We start from the raw sequence: 23,573 nt of genomic DNA on the forward strand, positions 1-23,573 counted from the left end.
TAATGAGAAGTGCTGCTGGGTTTGAACATGAGGTCTTCTCTTGCATACAAAACACTTTTTCTGCCATGGAGCTATGGGCTTTTGCCATATGAATTCACAAAGACACATCCCCACAAATTATAACATTAGGCCCCAAGGGAGTGCATTTGCCTATTTGGGTCTCAGGCACCAAGTGTTGTTGAGTGGCTCACAAAGAGACACAATGAGGTTCACAGACCTTACCGGTAATTACTAGGCCTCAAGCTCAGCCTAATGAGGTAGGCCAACCTTCGCCAGCCTGGTGCTCTCAAGATGTTTTGGACTACAACTCCCAACAGCCCCAGTCAGCTGATAGGAGCTGAAGACCCAAACATCTGAAGGGCACCATGTTGGTGAAGTCTCAGGTAGGCTGTTAATAAAGTACTGTACATAATTTAAAGTCGATGTCCCTTGACTTGACATGAGGCGAGCCCTCTGCCAAAGGTAACGGGGGGACGGCCGCATGGCGGAAGGGGATAAGCAAGCCCCCACATGTCATGGTTCAGGTCAGGCTCATCATCCGTGCAAGAGAGTCAGGTTAAGCTCGGTTGTCCTTGTTAGTGGATTTGGGATTAAAGCGAGAACATAAAACAGCATTTAAGCTGCATGGAAGGAAAACAATCCTGAGCTGGAAGCAAAATAAAAATAAAAATGGAGGTGTTGATGTTTATTTGAAAACAGAAGTCCACTCTGGGTTCACGTGGGAGGACTTTGCAATGAGTTAGGCCCACAATGGTCCTAACTCAGTTTGGCCTACACTGGAAGGCAGTTGTTCTCCAGGATTTCAGGCAGGAGCTTTGCTCAGTGCTACCAGGAGATCCTGCCAGGGACTGAACCTTGCAAAGCGGGTGCCCTCCCATGAAGACACAGTCTCTCCCTGCTGGGTCTCCCTTAATGCAGAGTTGACGAACCTGTGCCCTTCCAGATGTTCACAGATTACAATTCTCACAATCCCTGACAACTGGCCATGCTGGATGGGGCTGATGGGAGTTGTAGTCCAACAACATCAGGAGTGCCACAGGTCCCTTGCCACTTAAAGAAAAGAAGGGGCAGGAAAGTGTGTGGAAGCGCACACACATGAAACACTGAACATCAATGGCCCTCCAGAGGAAAAGAGAGAGAATCATACATGCAGTATATACAACAGGTCTAAATTCTAACAACTAGGCCAGGCTTCCTCAACCTGGTGCCATCCAGATGTTTTGGACTACAACTCCCATCAGTTGTGCTGGTTAGGGCTGATGGGGATGTTGTAGCACAAAATATCTGGATGGCACCAGGCTAGCCTGATCATGCGGTAGGCCGAAGAGCCTCCTCAAGTGAACTGGGACCATATTGGGCACACACCCTCCATTAGCGTACTTTAAAACTGGGGCAGGGGAATCTGTGGCCCTCTAGATATTGCAGGACTATGACTCCCGTAACCTCTGATGATTGGCCATGCTGGCTGAGGCTGATGGAGTCCAATAATATTGAGCAGGGCACAGGTTCTTCACCTGGCTTTAAAAAGAACAAGATACTGATGGGAATTTTACATACACATAGGCATCAGATTTGAAAAGCAGCAGATCAGATGTCCTTCAAAACCAAGTATGTAAAAAAGAAGGATAAAAGGTAGGTTATGTCATTTAACACTGGAGCATTCTGAACATTTTACAGAAGTGAAGCAAAATCTACCATCTGTCAAAAATTACTTTTGCACTTTTAAAATATGTCCCAGTCAGGAGGGTTAAAATATTTGCATATTATTGCAAACTATTATACTTCTAGTTAGAATGAGAAATACTCAGTTGCCCTTCCTCTGGTATAAGAAGAAGACAGAAGCCCTACAAAAAAATATTCACACACACTCACCCCGCTTGTATATATACACTTTTATGATTATTATATATTATGTATTTGGGCATTCAGAACATTTTCTTTCAAGCAAAAGCATACATGTACCACTTATTTGAAAAAAGCTCGTGCAGTTTTAAAAAGAAAGTTGAGAGAGGACTTTGAATATCCTCTGAAATGAGTAAGGAAAGAAGGACAATAGAAAACAAATGATATTTCTTTGTGATTAGTCTATCCATCATTTGAGACTATTCAGATTTTTTTTCTGGGGGCGGGGAATCAACATTTTTCACATCTGGGGGAAAGGTTCACATTCATTAGCTTTGGAGCAAGGACTAAGGGAAGGGTGGGGAGCAGACACTTCATATCATCTATACACTAGCATCTATCATAGCTGTAATATTTGCACCATTCATGAGGACTAGAAAATTGAGTAACACTGGAAGCAAAACAGAGAGGTGATAAAAAGAGCTGAAACACTAGGAAAAAGGGACAACCCCTCCCCAATTAACACCATCCAAAAGCAACTGATTCTTATAGCAAATATTCATTAAAAAACCAAGAGCTTCTAACAGGATGTGAATAACTACAGATACACTGTGAATGAATGGGGATTAATAATAAATATTAATGTAACATATTAGACAGATAACAATAATTTAAAGGGTTTGAGTTACAGCACAGCATTTGCACCAAATGTCTACTGTCGGGGTTTCCTTTGACTTAGTCCAGAAAAAGACATGTACATGAGCCAGTGGGGAAACTGAGGCACCCCATACCTATGGTTGTAAGGAAATTTAGTTTAGTTTTGGTGAAAGGATTGGGGTGTAGTGGAGGCTTGGGGGTCCCAAAGTTTCCAGGTATCCTGTGCAGGGAAAGGGTGTGTGTTTTATTGTTGGGGGGCAGTCATGGTAAGAGTAAACAGGTGATTCTAGAGGAAGGGAGAAAATTCACTGTAACACTTCCCCCCCCCTTTTTTTTTTCTTTCTCCAGGGATAGGGTACTGAGCAGGAGGTTTTAAGTCATTATGGTTTGAATGGGGTGAGGAGAGGGAAGAGCTGTACCTCTATGATGGGAGCCTCCAACATTGGGGTGGGGGGTCCAGAGAATTTGGCAATAGTTTTGAATGGGCGAGTACTATATTGGTGTAGGGAGGATGTGAAGGCCAAGAATTTGTAATATACGGAAGGGGACAAGACCATAATTTGCTATTTTTGGGGGGTGTACCCCAGGAGAAAATAGCAGAGCTTAGGGAGACAAATGGGGAGGTGGAGGGCAATCAGATGGTGGTTGGGTGTCAGGAGACAAACAGAGCAATACTCTGGAATTTGAGGGGGCCAAAGTGGCTGGGATACGGGGAAGAAAGTGCCATCAATGATGTCAGAGGCTGCTGTTTTTTGGGGGGGCACATGAAGCCTTGAATATTTGGGGTGGGGATGGGGTCAGTATTTGGATTTGTGCCTAGCAACAAACCCACCCACCCACCAGCTCGCTACACAAACACACACAAACACACACACCTTTTCAGGTTAAGGACCAGAGATAATATATTTTGGGGAAAGGTCTGTCTCTTGGCAGCCTCCTGCATGTTGATTAAGAAAGGCATCTGTGTCACCCCCACCCGGCACCCCCGCAATGCATTCCCTCTCTCTTCTGAACCTGTTGCTGTGGGGCTGGAGGAAAAGAAGGGGTTAAAGATAGGGGTGGCTCTGACTTGCTTAGGGGCTGGTGGAAGGAGGGGGGGTTTCATAAAGATAGAAGAGGTGACACCTACCACACAGAGACACATGGAAGAGAGCCTGTTCTTCGTCTTCATGGGGGTGTGGGGGGTGGAGATGGGGGAGCTGAGTGTGGGGGCTGCCAGAGAGAGGAGGTGGGGGCTTGATCCTCACGACTAGACGGAGGGAGGAAACTGAAAGAGCGAAGGAGGGAGGAGAGGATGTGCAGGGGGGGATATAAGCAGAATGGTAAAAAGAGGGCTGTGATTAGAGGATTGATGCAGTGAGCAAGGGAGGGGGAGAGAGAGAGAGAGGAGTGTGCAAGAAAAGGATGTGGGGAGTCTGAGTGAGGGATGCGGTGTGGGTGTGAGACAGTCGCAGGATTTGTGTGTGTGAGAGAGAGTGTGTGTCCAGGATGCTGCGTTTTGCGGGGGTGGGGGGGTGCTGAAGGAAAAGGATGCTCCAGTTGTGAGTGTCCAATTGATGCAGAAGGAGATGGGGAGGGCTGGATGGATGGAAGGAGGATGTTCTGGTGTGTGCAATGCAAAAGTGTGGTGTGGTGTGGTGTGGTGTGGTGTGGTGGTGGTGTGTGTGTGTGTGTGAGAGAGAGAGAGAGAGAGAGAGAGAGAGAGAGAGAGAGAGAGAGAGAGATACCCCATTGCAGTATTCCCAGAAGGGGAATGCAGGGAGGTTGATGTGGGGGTGATGCATGTGTGCGCGCCAGGACTTTGCATGGGGATGTGGGAAGCAAAGTGACTGCTACGAGTGTGTCACCAAAAAGTCAATGCAGTTGTTAGGAGAATGCAGCTGAAATAGGTGTGTGTGTGTGTGTGTGTGTGCAAGGCAGGGAAGGAGGGAGGGAAGGAGGAAGAAAGACCATTGCAGTATTCAGAATGCTCAAGCCCTATGCAAGGAATGCTCACAAATTGAATCATCAAAGCTATGAGTGTGGAGCTGAAACAGAAACACCCTGAGAAATGGTGTGTGTGTGAGAGAGCACATGTGCAAGAGAGGGACGGGGAAGTGCAGAGTTGAGACATGCCACACGGCTGGGTATGTGCATGTGTATATTTTGCACATATCATTATCACTCAGTGGTTGACTTGCAGTTGAATGTGTGAACAGCCAAAAACTGCTTGTGGCGGGGGCCATAAGGATGTGAATAAACACAACACCTGTGACATCTGAGTTGTGACAACCGCTTCACACGTGCCAGTCCTCTCTCAACGTGTCAGTCACATAGTTGATGAACATGCATGTGCTCTCATGGAGAAAACATGAAAGAGCATGTGAATGAATGAGAATCACACACACAGTGCAATGGTAAAGTACTACTGAATATCTCATGTATGTGCAAGCACATGTGTGAGAGGGACAGCTGACTGCAAATACAATGATGCAGTGCAAAGGTGTTCAATAACATTCTTGTGAGCATACACATACATAGCACATATGCACCAATCCTGCGTTTTACTGTCTCCACAGAGCACAAGACTGCCCCTAATTCCAATAGGTCCAAACTGCTAAACCAGAGTTTAGAGAAAAGGCGACTAAGAGGTGACATGATAGAAGCTTATAAAATTCTGCCTGGCCTGGAGAAAGTGGAGAGAGAGAAGTCCCTCCTTTCTCATAACACTAGAACCCAGGAATATCCAATGAAGCCAAATGTTGGAAGATTCAGGATGGGCAAAAGTACTTTTTCATGCAGCACTATGAACTCGCTCCCACAGGAGGTAGTGATGGCCACCAACTTGGATGGCTTTAAGAGAAGATTGAATAAATTAATGGAGACAGCAATTGATGGCTACTAGCCATGATGGCTGTGCTCTGCCTCACTGGTCAGAGGCAGTAAAGATTTCTTAATTTCTATACCACTTAATGGGGTGCATTGGGTGTTAGAGGAGGGGTAGGACCTCTGATGAGGAACATGTCATGCTCCTTCTGGGGTAGCTTGACCACCTTTGGTCTCCACACTGCACTTGGTTCTCACCGGTGGCTCCTAGAAGCTGTCAGCATGCAACAGTGGCTACATCCCAGGAATGGCTTCGACTGGCCAGCTAAGCCATGTGAAGGTAAGAAAATGGGATTGAAGCCCTTGGTGAGTTAGGGACTTCCCCTGCATGTGAAGACAGGCTCTGGCAGATTGAGCAGATGAGACCAAGAGTGAGTCTCAATGGTCAAGAAGAAAGAAAACACTGATCCTCAACTCTGCTGCCTTATAGTATATCTTCAGGAAAAGAAAATGTTCAGAAGTAAACCTTACACAAATCTACACATTTGGGTGGCAGTTGGATGGTGCCTTGTATGCCTTCTTCCGGCAACTCCTGCTGCTAAGCTGGCGCCAAATGTCTTGCTCTGCTTTCCTTTGGACCACGTAAGTGAGGCTGAGAGCGGGCAGCCCAGGACCTCCTTACACATAGCCCAGGCCTGCGCCCCGGGGAGGTCACTTAAGTGCTGCTAATACAGCAGTTTGACTTCACCCTCAGAGGTGCACTCCATTGTCTCTTGAGACAGATGCCAACTAAAAAATATGCCTTAATATAGTTAAAATATCTCTATGCAGTATACAGAAAACTGAAGCAACAACAGACAACTTGAACAAAATATCACAAAAATATACAGTTACATATAAAAATGTTACATTAAAACCAAGTTACTAAAATATAAATCAATATGCTTCCAAATACCAGTTGCTAGAAACCACAGGAGGGGAGAGTGTTCTGGTACTCAGGTCCTGCTTGTGGGTTTCCTACAGGCATCATGTTGGCCACTCTGAGAAGAGGATGGTAGACTAGATGGGCCATTGGTCTGATGCAGCAGCAGAACATGCCATTTTAGGGCGTGAGACTTAATTTCTTCAGTGAGGGGTCTTAAAAATTTTTTGGGGGGTGTGAGGAATTCAAATCTGCTATTATTTTTGTGGTTGGACAACATTTAGCTTGGAAAGTCTATGCTTGATGAAAAAGCACATAGATTGCTTTTGGAAAACCAAATAATTTAGTTCTACCTTCTGAAAATGTTGGGTAATGCTAAATAAAATAATAATAATAATATATAACTCAGTGTTTTTCAACCACTGTTCCGCGGCACACTAGTGTGCCGCGAGATGTTGCCTGGTGTGCCGTGGGAAAAATTGTAATGCCTGGTGTGCCGTGGGAAAAATTGAAAAATTACTTTATATATAGTCAATATAGGCACAGAGTTAATTTTTTTTAACATTTTCTAATGGTGGTGTGCCTTGTGATTTTTTTCATGAAACAAGTGTGCCTTTGCCCAAAAAAGGTTGAAAAACACTGATATAACTGCAAGTACTTGGCAATCATTTTAAATGATTTCTATGTAATTTTACACACATTTTGCTTACCAAGCAAAACTAAATTATATTAATTTAATAAAAATATATTTTGATTTCCCAAGTCATGTTGCAAGTTTTTAGCACCCTTCATTTTTGGAATCTGAAGGTTGAACAATTCAACACACCCTAATGCAGCAGTCTCCTATGTTCAAAGCAGTGCAGCCCATGAACACAGCCCAGAGGCTTCTTCCTGTGGCCTGCTGGGTACAAGAGCATCCTATTTTTGTAGGCTCAAACAATGTAAGCAAAACCATGCAGTTTCTGGCATGACTGCTGGCAGACAATATTTGGCCCACTCTGCATAAAAGGGAGGACTGTTAAACCAACACATAATGCACACCATTATTCTAGCAACACACAAGTTGCTAGAAAAGACCATATCAAAATAACTTCACACATAGAGTGAGGCATGTTCCTCTGTGGTGAAATTTTATTCTGTGAACTGCCTTGAGATCTTCTGATGAAGGGCATTATGATAAATTCTACCTCGGTAGCACTATGTCTCTGAATACCAGTTGCTGGGGATTCCAAGGGGTGGGATACTGCTGCCATGCACAGGTCCTTCCTGGAACTACCCCCCCTCTCCACACCTCTCTAAGAAGGCATCCTCACCCACTGCATCACCCACTAAGAGCGCTTGCAATAGTACCCTCCACACCCCAACATTCCTGTCCTTAGGTACATAGGAAGCTGTGTTTATACTGAGACAGGCATGAGTCCATTTAACTCAGTACTGTCTACACTGACTGGCAGCAGCTCTCTAGGGTTTCAGACGGGACATTCCCAGCCCTTCTTGGAGATGCCATTGGAATCAGAACCTGGGAACTTCTGCACGCAAAGCAAATGGTCTCAGAGATACTAAAAGATATTGGGAGAGGGGAAGGATGTGTATGGGCACCCCCATGCTGTTCAAATCAACCCACCCCAAGTCACTCAAAGGGGTGGAACCATCATTTTTTGCCTCCCCCATCTGCATTGATGTATTTCCTCCATCCATCCTGGCCTCCCTGTCTCTTAGGTCGCTTAGCAACCAAGCCACTGGGGCTCTGGGGTTGTCATGGCGACAGGCTCCTGCTCCCGCATGGCGCTGAGAGGTTTTTTGTGAGGAGGGGGGTAGGATGCAGTTCTTTTTTAAAAAAAGGCCAAAAAAAATATTAGTAGCTTCCTATATTTTTAAAAAAGTACAGCTCCCAACATTTGGGGCCAAAGGCCATGGGGAGAGATCTTAAAGAGGGAGGAAAGACAGTAGGGTTCAACAGAGAGATCAAGGGGATAGGGGGGAATTATACAGTATGGAAGTATAACATCAACCTTCCTGCATTACTCAGATTCAGAAGCGAATGAAAATCTTCTTTCCTCCTCTGTAATTCTTACCCCTCCATTCTACACAGCTGCAGAGCAACTCCCCCCCCCCCACAACCCCAGAACCAGCTGCATTTAAGAAGGTGGTGAAGGAGGGATCCCTAGTATAAGCAATCTATACACTTAAGGAGGCCGCTGCAAGTCAGCATAAGATGAGGGAGCCCACTGGGAACGCAGCTGTCTCACTTCAGATTACACAGTTATCTTCTCTACTCCAACAGGCAATTCAGTACACACACACACACACACACACACACACACACACACACACACATTCAACATACATGCTAAGGGGATCAGTGTTAAATTTGGTCAGCTTCAGAGTTCCCCTTAGTTACTGCAAAAAAAAAAGTTTGCTGCAAAGTGGTTCTATATTATACTGCTTCCCTGATCAGGAATGTTGGTTAAAATGTGTGTTTTCTGTACTACACAGAACTCCTCTTCAACAATGCAGGAAACAGAGCCGATGCAACATTCTGTGCATAACAAAAGGGGGCTGACCCAACTCCTTTTGTTTGTGTGCTCTTCTCTCTTCAAACTGTTGCTTTTATTTGTTATGTATTTGTTTATTACAAACACACACAAACAACATTTATATACACAGTTCTTCCCTCCTCACAACAATCCTGTGAGGTAGGTTAGGCCGAGAGACAGTGACTGGCCCAAGGTCACTTAGTGAGCTGCATGGCTGAGTGAGGATTTGAAGCCTGGTCTCCCAGATCCTATTCTGACAACCTAACCCCAACTATACAAACCTGAAGGTAACACAGTGTCTTCCCTGTAAGCATCCTGCTTGGAGATGCACTGTCAACAAGCGAGTGGGCCTATGCTCATCTAGCCTTCCCCAACCTGGTGCCCTCCAGATGTTTAGGACTACAACTCCCATCAGCCTCAAGAGCAAGCTCCAAAACATCTGGTGCACACCAGGCTGGGGAAGGCTGGCCTCGAGCTCATCCAGACTTCCTTTTGTGCTACACTTTCCAGACACAGGCCCACACTTTAAAGCTCCATAAAGCTCCACATCTGTTTTGTTGTTGTTCTGGCGCTTTCCCCAGGAAAATCTGCATTTTACTGCTGAATGATAGCAAACACCAAACTGCAGAAAATCTGATTGCCCACTTGCTCTGATTCAGTGGTAAAATGTGGATTTTCCTGGGGAAAGCACAGGGACAAAAAAAAAATACCCTGCTTGGACATACGGATTTAAAGCCAGACCTGTGCCCAGAAATGCAGCACAAAAGGAAGTCTTGATGAACCTCTAGTGTGCTTCATTGGTTTAACACAACATACAAAAAACTCTACTGTATGAACCTAAGTGATTCCATCTAGTTCTGCTCCCAGCTTCCCAAAGTGGCCAGTCAGATGCTCTTCGGAACACTCCGGAAGTTTTGTGTGTCCAATAACTCTTCAATTTTGCAACTTTTTCTTTCTGAAGGAAGCTTTCCAGGCATATATTTCCCATAAATACATAAGAGCCTTTTGGATCAGGCCAAGAGCCCAACTAGTGCAGCATCCTGTTCTCACAGTAGCCAACTAGATGTCTCTATAGGAAGCCCACAAGCAGGATTCAAGCAGGAAAGCAGTCTCTGCTGCAGTGGTTTCCAGCAAGTGGTATTCAGAAGCATTACTGCTTCCAGCTGTGGAGGCAGGACATAGCCATCATGGTTAGTAATCATGAATAGCCTTATTCTCTTGTCTAATCCTTTTAAACCATCCACGTTGGTGGCCATTACTGCTTCCTACAGGAGTGAGTTCCATATATACACCGTGTGAAGGACTTTCTTTTATCTGTCCTGAATCTCCCAACATTCAGCTTCATTGGATATCCACAAGTTTTAATGTTATAAGGCGGGGGGGACTTTTCTATCTACTTCCTCTTTATAAACTTCTATCATGTCACCTCTTACTCATCTTTTCTCTAAACTAAAAGTCCCAAACACGGCCATCTTTCTTCGTAATGGAGTTGCTCCATCTGCTTAATACTTTTGATCCCAATAACAGCAGGTCAAAAAACATCTGTATGTGTCAAGCATCCACACATTGCAAAAAGAGGCATTTCTCTTCCAATAAACTACAACCATCAGCATCCCCTTTGAAACGAGCTTGAACATCAATTACCACCCTGTATGAACATTTTTATAGACAAAACCACTAGTATTTTTATAACATTTTAACTTTAAAAGATAGAATTTGTTTTTTGCAATTGTTGGGGGGGGGATCATAGCTTACTGAAGGAACTGAAATTGTGGGAAAAGGAGGGATGAATTCCTAAAATTCTGCTGAAACTCATGCATACTCACAGGTCATGCACTCCTGAATGAGAGCAGTGGTGAAGGTTGCTTGGTGGACAAGGAAGGACAGCACAGACATGCTCCGTGACACCTCCTTGTTAATTCCTACAAACAACCCCAAATCAAAGCAGATTGTGGGCATTCAACACGCATGGTCCCCCAGCTTAAATGAAGCCCCAAACAAGACATGATTAAGGCAAAGGATGAAAATGCCATGCTGATTGGGGCTGATGGAGTTGTAGTCCAAAACAGGACACCCTGTTGAGGAAAGGCTGCCATAGCACATGTAGTACTGTACCTGTACTGGGAAGCAGTTTTACAGTGAAGGGTTTCTTCGCAACCATGTGTCAATATAACAGCAACCTGACAATTCATTCTGAAAACACACTCTTCTGCCCCTCAATTGGTCTTCATTATGTTACTCAGATGAGACAGATGGAGGAAGCTTAACATTTAGATTGGTGGGTGCGGAGAGGAGAATGGGAAGACCTAACTAGACGAATGCAAAGAGAACACATTTTCAATTAAAGGCTCCAGGCATAATTGCACATACATGTCTCTTGATTTCAGTGGCAGTGCATTATGGACTGTGTAGTCCATTGGTAGGCAAACTAAGGCCCGGGGGCCGGATCCAGCCCAATCACCTTCTCAATCCAGCCGACGGATGGTCCAGGAATCAGCATGTTTTTACATGAGTAGAATGTGTCCTTTTATTTAAAATGCATCTCTGGGTTATTTGTGGGCCCTGCCTGTGTTCTTACATGAGTAGAATGTGTGCTTTTATTTAAAATGCATCTCTGGGTTATTTGTGGGGCACAGGAATTCGTTCATTTTTATTTTCAAAATATAGTCTGGCCCCTTCCACAAGGTCTGAGGGACAGTGGACCGGCCCCCTGCTGAGAAAGTTTGCTGACCCCTGTGTAGTCTTTGAGCTTCATAAAAGCTTATCATTGTGCTTATGTATTTCAGTTGCAAGAATAAAGACACAAAAGGGTTGAAGGACTGCAATTAGTTTAAGGGAAATTAGGGACTGAATAAGTTGCCTTACACTGAGTCTGCCCATTGGGGTCCATCTAGTTTAGTGCTGCCTACACTGTCCGGCAGTGAATCTCTAGAGTTTTAGGCAGGAAGTCTCTCCCAGCCTTACCTGGAGATGCCATTGGGGACTGAGCCTGGGAACTTCTGCAGGCAAAGCAGATACAGTAATGTATCACCCCAAAGTAACATTATACAAGTTTAGAAAATGCAGAGAAACTGAATAGAGAAGTTCTGTGCCGCCCCCCTTTCATAACACTAGCATGAATGGTGGGGCATTCATGACAGACAAAAGGAAACACTTCACACAGAGAATTTTTAAATTATAGAACTTGCTCCCACATGATGTAGTGATGGCTGCCAATGTGGACAGCTTTAAAATGACATAAGACAAATTCATAGAGAAGATAGGACTAGCTATGGCTACTAGTTGTTATGGCTGTTTATTTATTTTATAAAATTTATATACAGCTTGATAGCAGAAAAACCTCACAATTGTTTACAAAACAGATAAACAATAAAATTATCACTAAAAATTTTGCAACCTAATTTAAAACATACAGAATGTTAAAACTGCAATAAAATAGACTAAGTTTAAATGCCTACTAACTTTGTAACCAACTGGGTAGCCTTGTCTAAATAAGAATATCTTCAGCAGGAGCCAAAAGAAATAGTGGAAGTGCCTGCCTGATATCAATAGGTTCCAAAGTGCTGGTGCTACCACCCTAAAGGATCCAAGTTCTTACAGATATAGTGTGGCTATTACATGGCACTTGTAAAAGTACCAAATCCACACATCTAAGTAGTCAAGTGTGCACAGATGGAGTAAAGCAATCTCATAAGTAAACTGGTCCCAAGTTGTTAAGAGGTTTATATACTATGTATTTTCTCCAAGGCCAAATCAGTCTGCCCGTCTACCAGTCACTGGAAAACAAGAGCAGAGGTAGGCTATTAGCCTCATGTCCTCTTGGTGGACTTCTTGGAATCATATGATTGGCTACTGTGAGCAACAGGAGGCTGGACTAGATGGGCCTTTGGTGACTCAGCAAGGCTCATAGTTCTGATGCACATATTGTCACAGATGCTCAGAGTACAGGGGGTACTGATGTATCAGGCCTTCAGCCAGCAGGAGCCCCAGACTCTGAGCTTTCATTTTAAAAAATATAAGTCTCTAGCCCCCCAGAAGGAAGGCAACCATTGAGACAATTTCTGTGAGATGCACCAATCTGGTTGCTCCCACCTTTCAGTGTTTTTAGCCAATGAGTGAAGTCAGAGGTGTGAGTTATTTGTGCTCCAGATGATGGTAATCCCTGGGATCACAAAGAGCTATTTCATCCTCCCCTTTAGTGTATTTTTTCCTGCTTCTGCCTCATTTTCCAGTTTTTGGAATCTCCATAGTTTTTGCCCTTCCTTTCCCCCTAGTAATCAGGATGCATCTTTACTGTGGGGTAGGGGGTTATCTGAGATCAGGTACTCCGTAAAAGTTATTTTCTGCAAATATCACAGCACAATAAGAGCAGGTAGAGGTTAAAAGACCGCCCCTGAATTGGAAAATGCAAAATATGAAAACTTTACAAAGAGACTTAGGCATTTCTCCTGCTGTGCTTGAGCTAAAGGCAAAGCATTAATTAAGAATCCACTATATAATTAACTTACAGTACAATGGTATACATGTCTACCCAGAAGTACGTCACTTTGTGTTTAGTGGGGCTTAGTCGCAGGTACATGGGTACAGGATTGCAGCCCAGGCTTTAATTTAGGGTCATCATTGTGGGGAAACAGATTTCTTGTGCCTTTAACAGTTATGTGTCAAACATAAATCTAACAGGTTAAACCTTTTCTAGCATGGAAAAATAATTATGAGGGGAAAGCTTCACCTGTCTGCATTCTGTCAGGCATTTTATTACATGTGCGGCCACCAATTTATTTTTCGGCATGCCACTCCAATCGCAAAAGAGGACACAATTTTGCATGCAACACAGCATATGCAATTTTTATGCAAGTCTGTGCCTGCTTTCGTGAGTGGGTCATAGGACCCAATCTGCATATAGGATTCTGGGCCCAGAAAATTCTGTTAGCATCCCTGTGTACTATATGTTCATATTAACAGTTAGGCTATGGGCACACCCTATATTTAATACACATGTCTCCTCCCTCCCCAAAAGAATCCTGGGAACTTTAGTTTGTTGTGGGTCCTGGGAATTGTAGCTCTATGAGGAGTAAACTTCAGTTCCCAGGATTCTTTGGGGAAAGTCATGTGTTTTTAAATGTATGGTGTGTACACACAGTCTAGTGTACGGACATATTTTCCAGGATTCAGCACAGATCTTTAGCTTGAACCAGCAGGGTTCTTATCTTATGCTCTGAGCTACAGCCCCTCTCTTACGTTTGGCTCTCACACATTTCAATCATAAGAATAATGACCATTTGGTGCCAGAAAAAGAAAAAGAGAAATGTTTCAAAATGTGAGCATGCTGACCGTTTGGCACGGAAACGTACTGCGAAAAAAAATGAGATGCCACAAGAATATATAATGTCCATTGACATATGCATGAGTGGATCCAGCACGAACACAGCTGATTCCACGATGCGCCATTAGCCACAAGACTAAGAATGGAACCTAAATAATCAGAGGCAGGTTAGCTTTGATTAGCACACACTGGAGAAAACAAAAGGGAGAGTTGTGGCTCTCAGGTCCTGCTCACAAGCTTACCAAGAACAGCACGTGGCTGTGAAACTGTTAGAAACTGGATGACTCCGTAGTCATGACTGTGAAAAAATGTTCAAGGCCAATGCACTGAAACTAAGCAACTAAAAATGCAGTAAGTTTCCATGTGGAGCATTTTTATTTTTTGCAACAGACAGCAGGTTCTAACCACCCTGAGATGGGCCACAAATTGCCACACATTCCCAATTGTTACCATGCAGGCATGAACCACCCAAACCAGCATTTTAGTTTCTCTGACAGATACAAGCTCAATGGTGGTGTGAGTTTGCAACAAAGTAATTTCAAGCAGGTTGTCAGTGCAGGAAATGGGGGGGGGGGAGAGAGCAAAAGGATTGGTTTTATTGTCAAAGTTGTCACCCTGAATGAAAGGAATTCAACAGGGCTGAATTCCAAAGATTTATGTATTTTTAAAAAGCAGTCAATCTTGAAATATAAAATTTACATTTCTACTCACACATGCACGCTCTACATCTGTGAGCTTTTAATGCTCTCCCTTTGACAGAACCCCTTCCACAGTCTCTGTTGCATAACTGGCATGCATCATGGGAGATTCTGGGGGCATGGTCTAGGTCAGTTAGCAAGTACTGTGGACTTAGTTTTTCAAAAGCCAAGCCAGAGACCCGACTTTTGAAAATTTTGTTATCTCTATGGTAGTTTTTGTTATGTGAATGGTGCCACATACCCACCTGGCTGGGTTTCTACCACCACTGTCTCCTGCGGGAGGGAGTTCCATAGCTTAACTATGCACTGCATGAAGAAGGACTTTATTTTATCTAACCTGAATCTTCCAACATTCCACTTCAGTGGATGTCCATGAGCTTAGAAACTGAGCTATGAAAGCTAGGAGCTAAATGGCACCTTAAACCTAGGTTATGGTCACAACAACAGAATGTCTAGGTGTGCTTTTTATTTACAACAAGAATACAAAGCTGAAAACGAATAAACGACAGCTAAAATATTATGTTCATTTTTCACATGGGCTAGTCCTTCCCCTGCTCACCCCTCTAATATTCTTAAGAGGGTCTCTTCCCCAGTCTTCAGAGAGTAGCTGGAAGTGGGGAGGCAGAAAAAGGTCCTCCTTTCCTTCCACTCTGCAGTTTTAATCTGAAATCTTAGGCGCAGTACTGCGCCCAGAACTCGAGCTAATGAAATTTCCTGTCGCAAAATGTGCCTAGAACAATGGGAGTTTCAAACACTGTCCATGGGTCCTAGTGTTTTGAGAAATGGAAAAAAACTTTTCTCCAGACACTTTCTTCATGCCATGAACCTTTATATAGCCTTCTATCATGTCATCTTACTCACCTTTTTAGTTTAGAGAAGCCGCAAATGTTGCAATGTTTCTTCATAGGGAAGTTACTCCATTCTACTGGATCTTTTTGGTTGCCCTTTTCCAACTCTACAATATCCTTTCTGAAGTGAGGCAACCAGAGCACTTATAAGAACTTTGTAACTAACGCCTCCTCCTGACCAATGACCAATGTATTCCGCAACATGTCATTGGTGATATTTATTTACTTGTTAAACTTATACCCCTCCAAAAGGAGCCCAGGGCAGCAAACACTTTTGCGATTAAAACATGCAATAAAAAAATAAACAAAATATGTCTTTAAAGTATTTTAAAACTGTTTTTAAAAAACTAAAAACAATAAAACATTTTAGAAAAATTAAAATCAGATGCAACCAAATCATGTATCTGGATAGGCTTGCTGAAACAGAAAAATTTTCAGCAGAGGTGTCTAAACGAGTACAATGATGGTATACTGGGTAAAAGGTAAAGGTAAAGGACCCCTTGGACGGTTAAGTCCAGTCAAAGGCAACCATGGGGTTGCGGCAGTCATCTCGCTTTCAGGCCAAGGGAGCCGGCATTTGTCCACAGACCGCTTTCCAGGTCATGCAGCCAGCATGACTAAACCGCTACTGGCGCACGGAGGACCGTGACGAGTGCCAGAGTGCACGGAAACCTTCCTGCTGCAGTGGTACCTATTTATCTACTTGCACTGTCGTGCTTTTGAACTGCTAGGTTGGCAGGAGCTGGGACCGAGCAGCAGGAGCTCACTCCGTCACGGGGATTTGAACCAGCCCAGTGGCTTAGACCACAGCGCCACTAGACCACCCACACATCATTCCGCTTCATTAGTTGCTCTGTGACGCTTCCCCAATGCATTATTGCTATCTGGAGGGGCGCTCTTGTCCGCCACAGAAGCTGGACAAAAAATAAAGTTGAACATTTGTGGTATAAAAAGGTATAGGATTTTAGCAGGCAGTTATGGGACCTGCATCAACTGGAAATGAAGCCGTCTATCTGCCTCAACATTTTGCAGGTGCAAACCATAATGAGAACGGGATCACACAGAATCACATCAATATCACCATGTGCAAAAACATTAAAGAATGCACAAAGCATATCACTTGGATAAAGTAGGGGAAGGGAAGCACATTCCACAACGCAGCTTTCATCCCCAACCTGGAGCCCTCCAGATGTTTTGGACTATAATTCTGTACTGGATGGAGGCTGGGTTTTTTTTTGGGGGGGGGGTATCTAGTCCAATACAAGTAAGTCATCAGATTGGAGAAGGTTGCCATAATATCTAACTGCTGCAACTGTCTCTCAGGGCTGCCAGTTTGCTACTGGCCTTAAATTCAAGGTGATATAAAGCCTTCAATAGCTTGGGACCAGATTACCTGAAGTATTGCCTCAACCCATATGTGCCCACTTGACCGCACAGCAATCTGTGGAACTGGCACCTTTACAAGTGCCACAAAATGTTTATCCCATGCTTGTGAGAAATCAAACATTTAGTGTGGCAGGAACTATGCTCTACAACTCGCTTGCCTCTTTGTGTCAGGCAAGCACCTTAGTTGCCTTGCTTTTTAATGCTTGCTAAAATCTTGTTTGTTTAGGCAAACATAAACAGAGCCTGCTGGATGAGGCTTATGGCCCAACTAGTCCAGCATCCTGTTCTCACGGTGGCCCATCAGATGCCCGTGCAAAACCTATAAGCAGAACTTGAGCACGTGAGCACTCCTCTCCTGTGTTTTCCAGCAACTGGTAGTTGGGAAAATTGCTGTCCCTATCTTTGGAGGCAGAGCTAGCCACCATTGCTAGTAGGCATCAATAGACTTCTCCTTTACTAAACCAAACCCAGACACATAATTTTATGATGTTTGGTTGTTCTTAAACTCTGTTGAGTTTACAATTATTATTTTTTAAAAAGACTTTTGAAATAAAGTTTCATAATTTTTTTTAGTGAATATCATCTCATTCTTTAACTACAACCTCCAAGAGGGAAGCACTCACAATCACAGCAGTCTCCCCATCACCAGAGCAAGGTGGAGGAAGACTGTGGCAGGAGGGCTGGCAGAGCATCCACAAACTCCATATGCACATCCAGCTCCAGGGCCTACATGTCCTTCCAGAAGCTGCCTCTTTCTTGTTCCTCTATGTCTTGCCTTGATCCAAACAGGCTACTCTCCCACAGGTACAGATTCCTTTCCAAATAAATTTTATTAGTTTTCCACTATTCCCCCAATAGCCAAATTATAACGATATCAATTAACTCTCAATTAATACAATTATTCAAATGCCAATCAACTTCCAATTAATACAATTTAGTTAAAGGGGCTCCCCGCATTTCTGCATTCCATAATCTTATTAATGTCAGTTACATTTCAGTTATAATAATAATCCCATAATCAACAGCTGCATAATTAATGATTTCCATTTGTGTTGTTATACTATATAAATTTATTAAACTTCAAGTGAGGAACTCAAACTATTATTTTTGTTTTGTTCTGTGTGTGAAAAACTGTTCTGCCCATGGAAGAAGAAGAAGAGAAGAAGAGTTTGGATTTGATATCCCGCTTTTCACTACCCGAAGGAGTCTCAAAGCGGCTCACATTCTCCTTTCCCTTCCTTCTGACCACACAGGTACAGATTCCACCCCACACCCTGTCTTGCGCAGGCCAGAAGGGAGGTCCACCCCATGTGACACTCAGCAACAGTGTCCAGCATGTTTCCTGCACGGCGTTTCTGTGTGCTGCTCTGGTTCACCAAAAGTGGCTTAGTCATGCTGGCCACATGACCCGGAAGCTGTCTGAGGACAAAGGTAAAGGTAAAGGTACCCCTGACCTGACCATTAGGTCCAGTCGCGGACAACTCTGGGGTTGCGGCGCTCATCTCGCTCTATAGGCCGAGGGAACCGCGCTGTTTACCTTCCCGACAGAGCGGTACCTATTTATCTACTTGCACTTTGACGTGCTTTCGAACTGCTAAGTTGGCAGGAGCTGGGACCAAACAAGGGGAGCTTACCCCATCGCGGGGATTTGAACCGCCAACCTTCCAATCAGCAAGCCCTAGGCTCTGTGATTTAGACCACAGCGCCACCCGCGTCCCATAAATATAGTGCTGTTCAATTAAGCCTGAATCCCTAAAATATGGTGACTGGGTTAGTGGAAGAACCTTATGAAAGGTGGGATGGTAAATTTGGATTCTGTAAATGCTAAGTATTAATTATTTGGTGCAGAAGTCCCTGTTTGAAGTCACAAGCTGGCCCTTCAGCCAGCCCCCCACCCCAAGCCCAGCATCAGTCATCCCATCCGCAATCTTACAGGATTGTTGTAACGATGACTAGGAGACTGCAGAGGAATCACAGCAAAAAAAAGGCCAGTCTGCTGCAAGGGTCATTAAGATGGGTGGGTCATGGCCAAGGAGAATTAGGAGACAGTCTCCACACAACTCTGAAGTTATCTGCTGCATTCACACATGGTATTCTCCCACAGGAACCCCTGCAGTTCTTAGTATCCTCAGGAGAGGCCTCAATCTAGAATTTGATCTAGTGCTTTTGAAAGCAGGGCCTTCCCTGGAGCAGCACCACAATATAGGCTTATACAGTCAAACCATATGGTCTATCTAGCTCAGTATTGTCTACATTGGCTGGCAGAAGTTCTCTGGGATTTCAGACAAGGAGTCTTTCCCAGCACTGCCTAGAGATCTCATCAAGGACTGAGCCAGGGAGCCGCTGCATGCAAAACAGGTAATTTACCTGCTGCGCTACTGTCAAATGTAAAGCAGGTATCTTTGTTGCTGAGTTTCAAGGCAGTTTGAGATGCTGCTGCCTCTGCCTCCTTCTCCTCAGAAGCATTTGTAAGATCTTAAGAAGTTGATAATTTTCCAACTGATTCACCTCCTTTAACTTTCTTCCCTGCCCTGGCTAGTGTAACATAACACGGCACCCTCAGTTTTGTGGGAAGACAGGACAGGACTAGTATGTAAATAGCAATAAAAATCTAATCTACTGGACTCTATATGTGCTCAGGGACTAGCAATGGGGGAGAAAGGGTGCTAGATCCAGCTCTGTGACAGGAGGTGGTGTCCTCAATGCCCTTTACCGACCAGTTATTGGCTGTTCCTAGATCACGATAGCTTGAGCACAGTTGTCCATGCATTGGTAACCTCATGACTGAATTACTGCAGTGCGCTGTATGTGGGGCTATCCTTGGGGTTGATCTTGAGGCTGCAGCTGGTGCAGAACACAGTGACTATATTGCTTCAGGAGGCAAATTATCACCAGCATAGAACACCCTGCTTGCATGATTTGCACTCACAGCCAATTTGCTAACCAGGACAAGTTCAAGGTGTTGGTACTAAGTCCCTATGCAGTTCAGGACCAAGTTACCTGGGAGATCACTGTACCCCTTATACACCCAGTTGATTACTTCAATCTGCACAAACGTCTCTCCTGCAAGTTGAGTCTGTGGTAGTGTTCAAATCCCCACTTGCCATGAAGCTCCCTGGGTGACCTTAGTCACTGTCTTCTTTCAGCATTTGTTGTGAGAATAATTTGAGAAGAACCATGTACACCACCTTGAGCTCATGGGAGAAAAGGGTGGCATATAAATGAAAGAAATGGATAAGTTTCAGTCAAGAGCAGGGTTTGTAGTGGGGCTGCCCCTGTTCTGTGGAAGAGGATTCCTGTCAAGATATGACAGGCAACCACTATCTGCACTTCCTGGAAACAGCCAAAGACATGTTTTGCTCCAACAAGCTTTCCCAGCTAGATAAATGGTTCTTTATTATGAATGCCCACTTGTTAGGATTTTAATCATTTTTTAAATGTATTTGCTGTTGTATTTTTAATTGTTTTTAATTATTTTGCTTATAAATTTCTACATTTACTGTTTTATTTGTAAATCACCTTGAGAAAGTGGATTAGAAGGTGATTAATAAATTAAGTGCAATAATAGTACTAATAATTAAATTTGCCTTACATTTGAATAAGAAACTTAATTCACACTCCTCAAACCAATACACAAACTGAAACACTGCTATTCTTTGAAATTTAAGCTTCTCCAAATTTTGCATGCAGTTCTCCAACAAATGTGTACAAAAACATGGTAGGGCATAGAAAATGCATAATGTTGGTGAAAATGCATTATATTAGGAAAAACACTTGCAAAAATGTGGATGTTAGTCCAAACTGTATGCAAAAATATGTACGGTATATTCTAAGAAATTTTAAATTGTTGTAACCCACCCTGGGACCTGAAGGATAGGTAATAATAATAATAATAATAATAATAATAATAATAATAATAATAATAATAATAATATCTGGGCTGAGTCCACCTGCTTCCAGGATTCATCTTGGGCACTGGAAACAGGATTTATCTGTGACCTGGAAGTTAAGCAAGCCCTTAACCTCTTCCCCACATTGAGCCCCTGCATGCCAAATTAATATCATGTGTGCCCCCCATCTCTTTGGGAGTCCTTGGGGTGGGTAGAAAGGGAGCTGGATGGAACTGGGCATGAAGGGCCTACATGAAAATGGAGGGGGGTGTTGCTGTACGTTGCCTGAAATAATCCCCCCCTACGCATTCATGATCCAGTTATCCCTAGTTGCCATGGCATCCAAGAGGCAGCCGAGGCTGATAGGAGGGGGGGGAGGGTGCTGGGATGAGGCGGCCAAGGATTGAAAAGAGAGATAAAAGTGGGGGAGGGAGGAAGAAACTGGATAGAGCAGCCTCCCCCAATGTGGCACCTTCCAGGTGTTTTGGACTACAGCTCCCATCATCCCTCAGCTGACTAGTGGATGATTGATGGGAGCTGTAGTCCAAAACTTATCGGGGGAACCTGTGTGGTGGAGACTGCTTTCAAAACCAGGAGTGTGTTGAACACTGCCTTAGGAAGCTTTCGTCAATCTCACCCCTTGGCCTGAGGTGTTTTAGTTAACCTCGCAATTGTCAAAAAACAGTTGCACAACCCTCTACCGCCCTGAACCAAAATTTGGGTAGTTTCAAAGACACACATCTTCATGCCTGTGGGTATCACCACCTCTGCCTTAAAACAGCAAACAGCTGTGATGGGGTGACATCCCTCCACCACCCACCCCAACCTCTGCTGGCAGCACCAGGGGTTTGGGTGAGAGTGGCCTGTATTGACCCCTGCCTTGTTCTGTAAGCCATAACAGCTCTTCACATATGAAACCTCCTTGAGAGACTTTATAATATAAAGGGCTGGTGTGGGCAGGAACTGGAGGTACAGGAAGGTGAATGCCTTGGAGGAGGGTCGGGGGCCACTCAGGGTAGCAGACAGATCTGAAGCACACAGCACAATTCATGCGGATATTCTCCTGAGCAAGCTAAACTATGGAACTCACTCTAGAGGCGGCAGTGATGGCATCCAAGGCCACCAACATGGATACAGGATTGGAAAAAATCATGGTGGAAAGGGCTATTGGTGGCTAGTAGCCAGGATGGCCATGCTCTGCCTCCACAGTCAGAGGCAGCGATGTTTCTGAATACTAGTTGCTGGAAGCCACAGGAGGGGCAAGTGCTCTTGTGCTTGGATCCCACTTGAGGGTTTCCAGATGACAACTGTGAGAACAGGATGCTGTACTAGATGGGCCATTGGCCTGATCCAGTAGGACTCTCCCGGCAATCTTATGAGCTCCACTGGGATAAATGGGTGTTGGTCCCATTCATTTCAATTGAGCTTATTTTGGAGAAAGTTTCCCCCAGGAGAAACTTAAAGCCACCTTCTCCAAACTGGTGCAGTCCTGTCAGGCTGTGATTCTCATCCTCTCCATCCATTGGCCATGCTAGTCACTGGAAGTTGGACTCCAGCAACGTCTAGAGGGCCTTGCGTGGAGGAAGACTCTCATAGAGCTACCCCCTCTGTCTGCTGCTTCTGTTCATGAATGCAGCTTCACAGACCCTTGGCCTGCACTGTTAAAATCCCATTGATGCCAATGACTCCTGGGGGCAGCAACCATTTTTTCCAGGCCCAGGGGGGAAATTCATTCATAATGTGCCCTCCATCTCAGGTATGTGTGTATATTTGGGGGGGGGGCTGGGAGGGAGGACAGCACTGCACTGTGCAATAAAAACTGGCTTCACGTTGCAGGCAATCTTCAACACACAACAGGGCTGCTGGGGAGACAGATATTTCCAACACTTCCCTGAGCACTTCCCAAAACTTCAGAAAAGCATGTCAGGAGAAGACACAGAACATACTCCTGTCAGTGGAGTGCATGTAAGTAGCACAGAGAGATAACGCACATACTTCCTTGCAAAACACCATTAGCTTTTGTTCACACAAATGCAGCCCAAGCTTCCAGCCCTCTTTGAGGCCACCACCACTTTTGTGTACAAAAACTCAGGGCCCATAGCAGCTGCATAGTAAGTAGAAACCAGCCGACAAAGTGTTTCCCCCAGCACTGCAACGCTCCACCTGTTGATGCCCGACTATCATGGTGGATGTAAAAGGGCACAGAGGCCCTGCCTTCCTGCCTGCATGGAAACCTTTGAAAACAACGCAAGAACACAACAGGACTGCAAACATGTCCTCTGCAGTCTGAGTCCCTTTCCATCATCCACCCCCCCTCACTATCACCTAACCTAGCACTGTTCTCATCCACCATCACTCCAGACAAACACAGAAATACTCTATCCAAGACCCCTGAACGCTTAGTTTGAATATTTTCAAGCATATTTGGGGGGGGGGGGTTTAATGCCAAATTTGCATTATTATTTTTTACAAACAAAAGCCCATCAACCAATTAAACATCACAAACATCCACTTCTGGAATAGAAATCTCTTAAAATCTGTGGCCTCCCAAGGATTTGCCAACCCTGTTGGCAAAAACAGCTCCTTTTGGTTCAAAAGCCAGTCACTATCTTATACCAAACAAAGCTCATTGAAGAAGAGTCCAGGAAAACCCAAAAGCTTGCAG

At 44.3% G+C, this 23,573-nt stretch overlaps 1 protein-coding gene across 9 annotated transcripts in view; it reads right to left on the minus strand.

Moving 5' to 3' along the window:
• The window catches only part of DLG4 (discs large MAGUK scaffold protein 4), a 118,623-nt gene that overhangs the window by 72,425 nt on the left and 22,625 nt on the right, over positions 1-23,573 (minus strand). The window contains exon 1 of one of the 9 annotated variants that reach the window (XM_033170987.1): positions 3,629-3,814. The exons of 7 other annotated variants lie outside the window; for them this stretch is intronic. In XM_033170987.1, coding sequence (XP_033026878.1) covers positions 3,629-3,670 — 42 coding nt within the window. In that variant the 5' untranslated portion in view covers positions 3,671-3,814. Of the gene's footprint in view, positions 1-3,628; positions 3,815-23,573 lie in introns of those variants that run through there. One more of the 9 variants, XM_033170991.1, reaches the window with a different exon arrangement.

Source organism: Lacerta agilis, chromosome 14, assembly GCF_009819535.1.
Source record: "Lacerta agilis isolate rLacAgi1 chromosome 14, rLacAgi1.pri, whole genome shotgun sequence".
In the NCBI taxonomy this organism is placed as follows: domain Eukaryota; kingdom Metazoa; phylum Chordata; class Lepidosauria; order Squamata; family Lacertidae; genus Lacerta; species Lacerta agilis.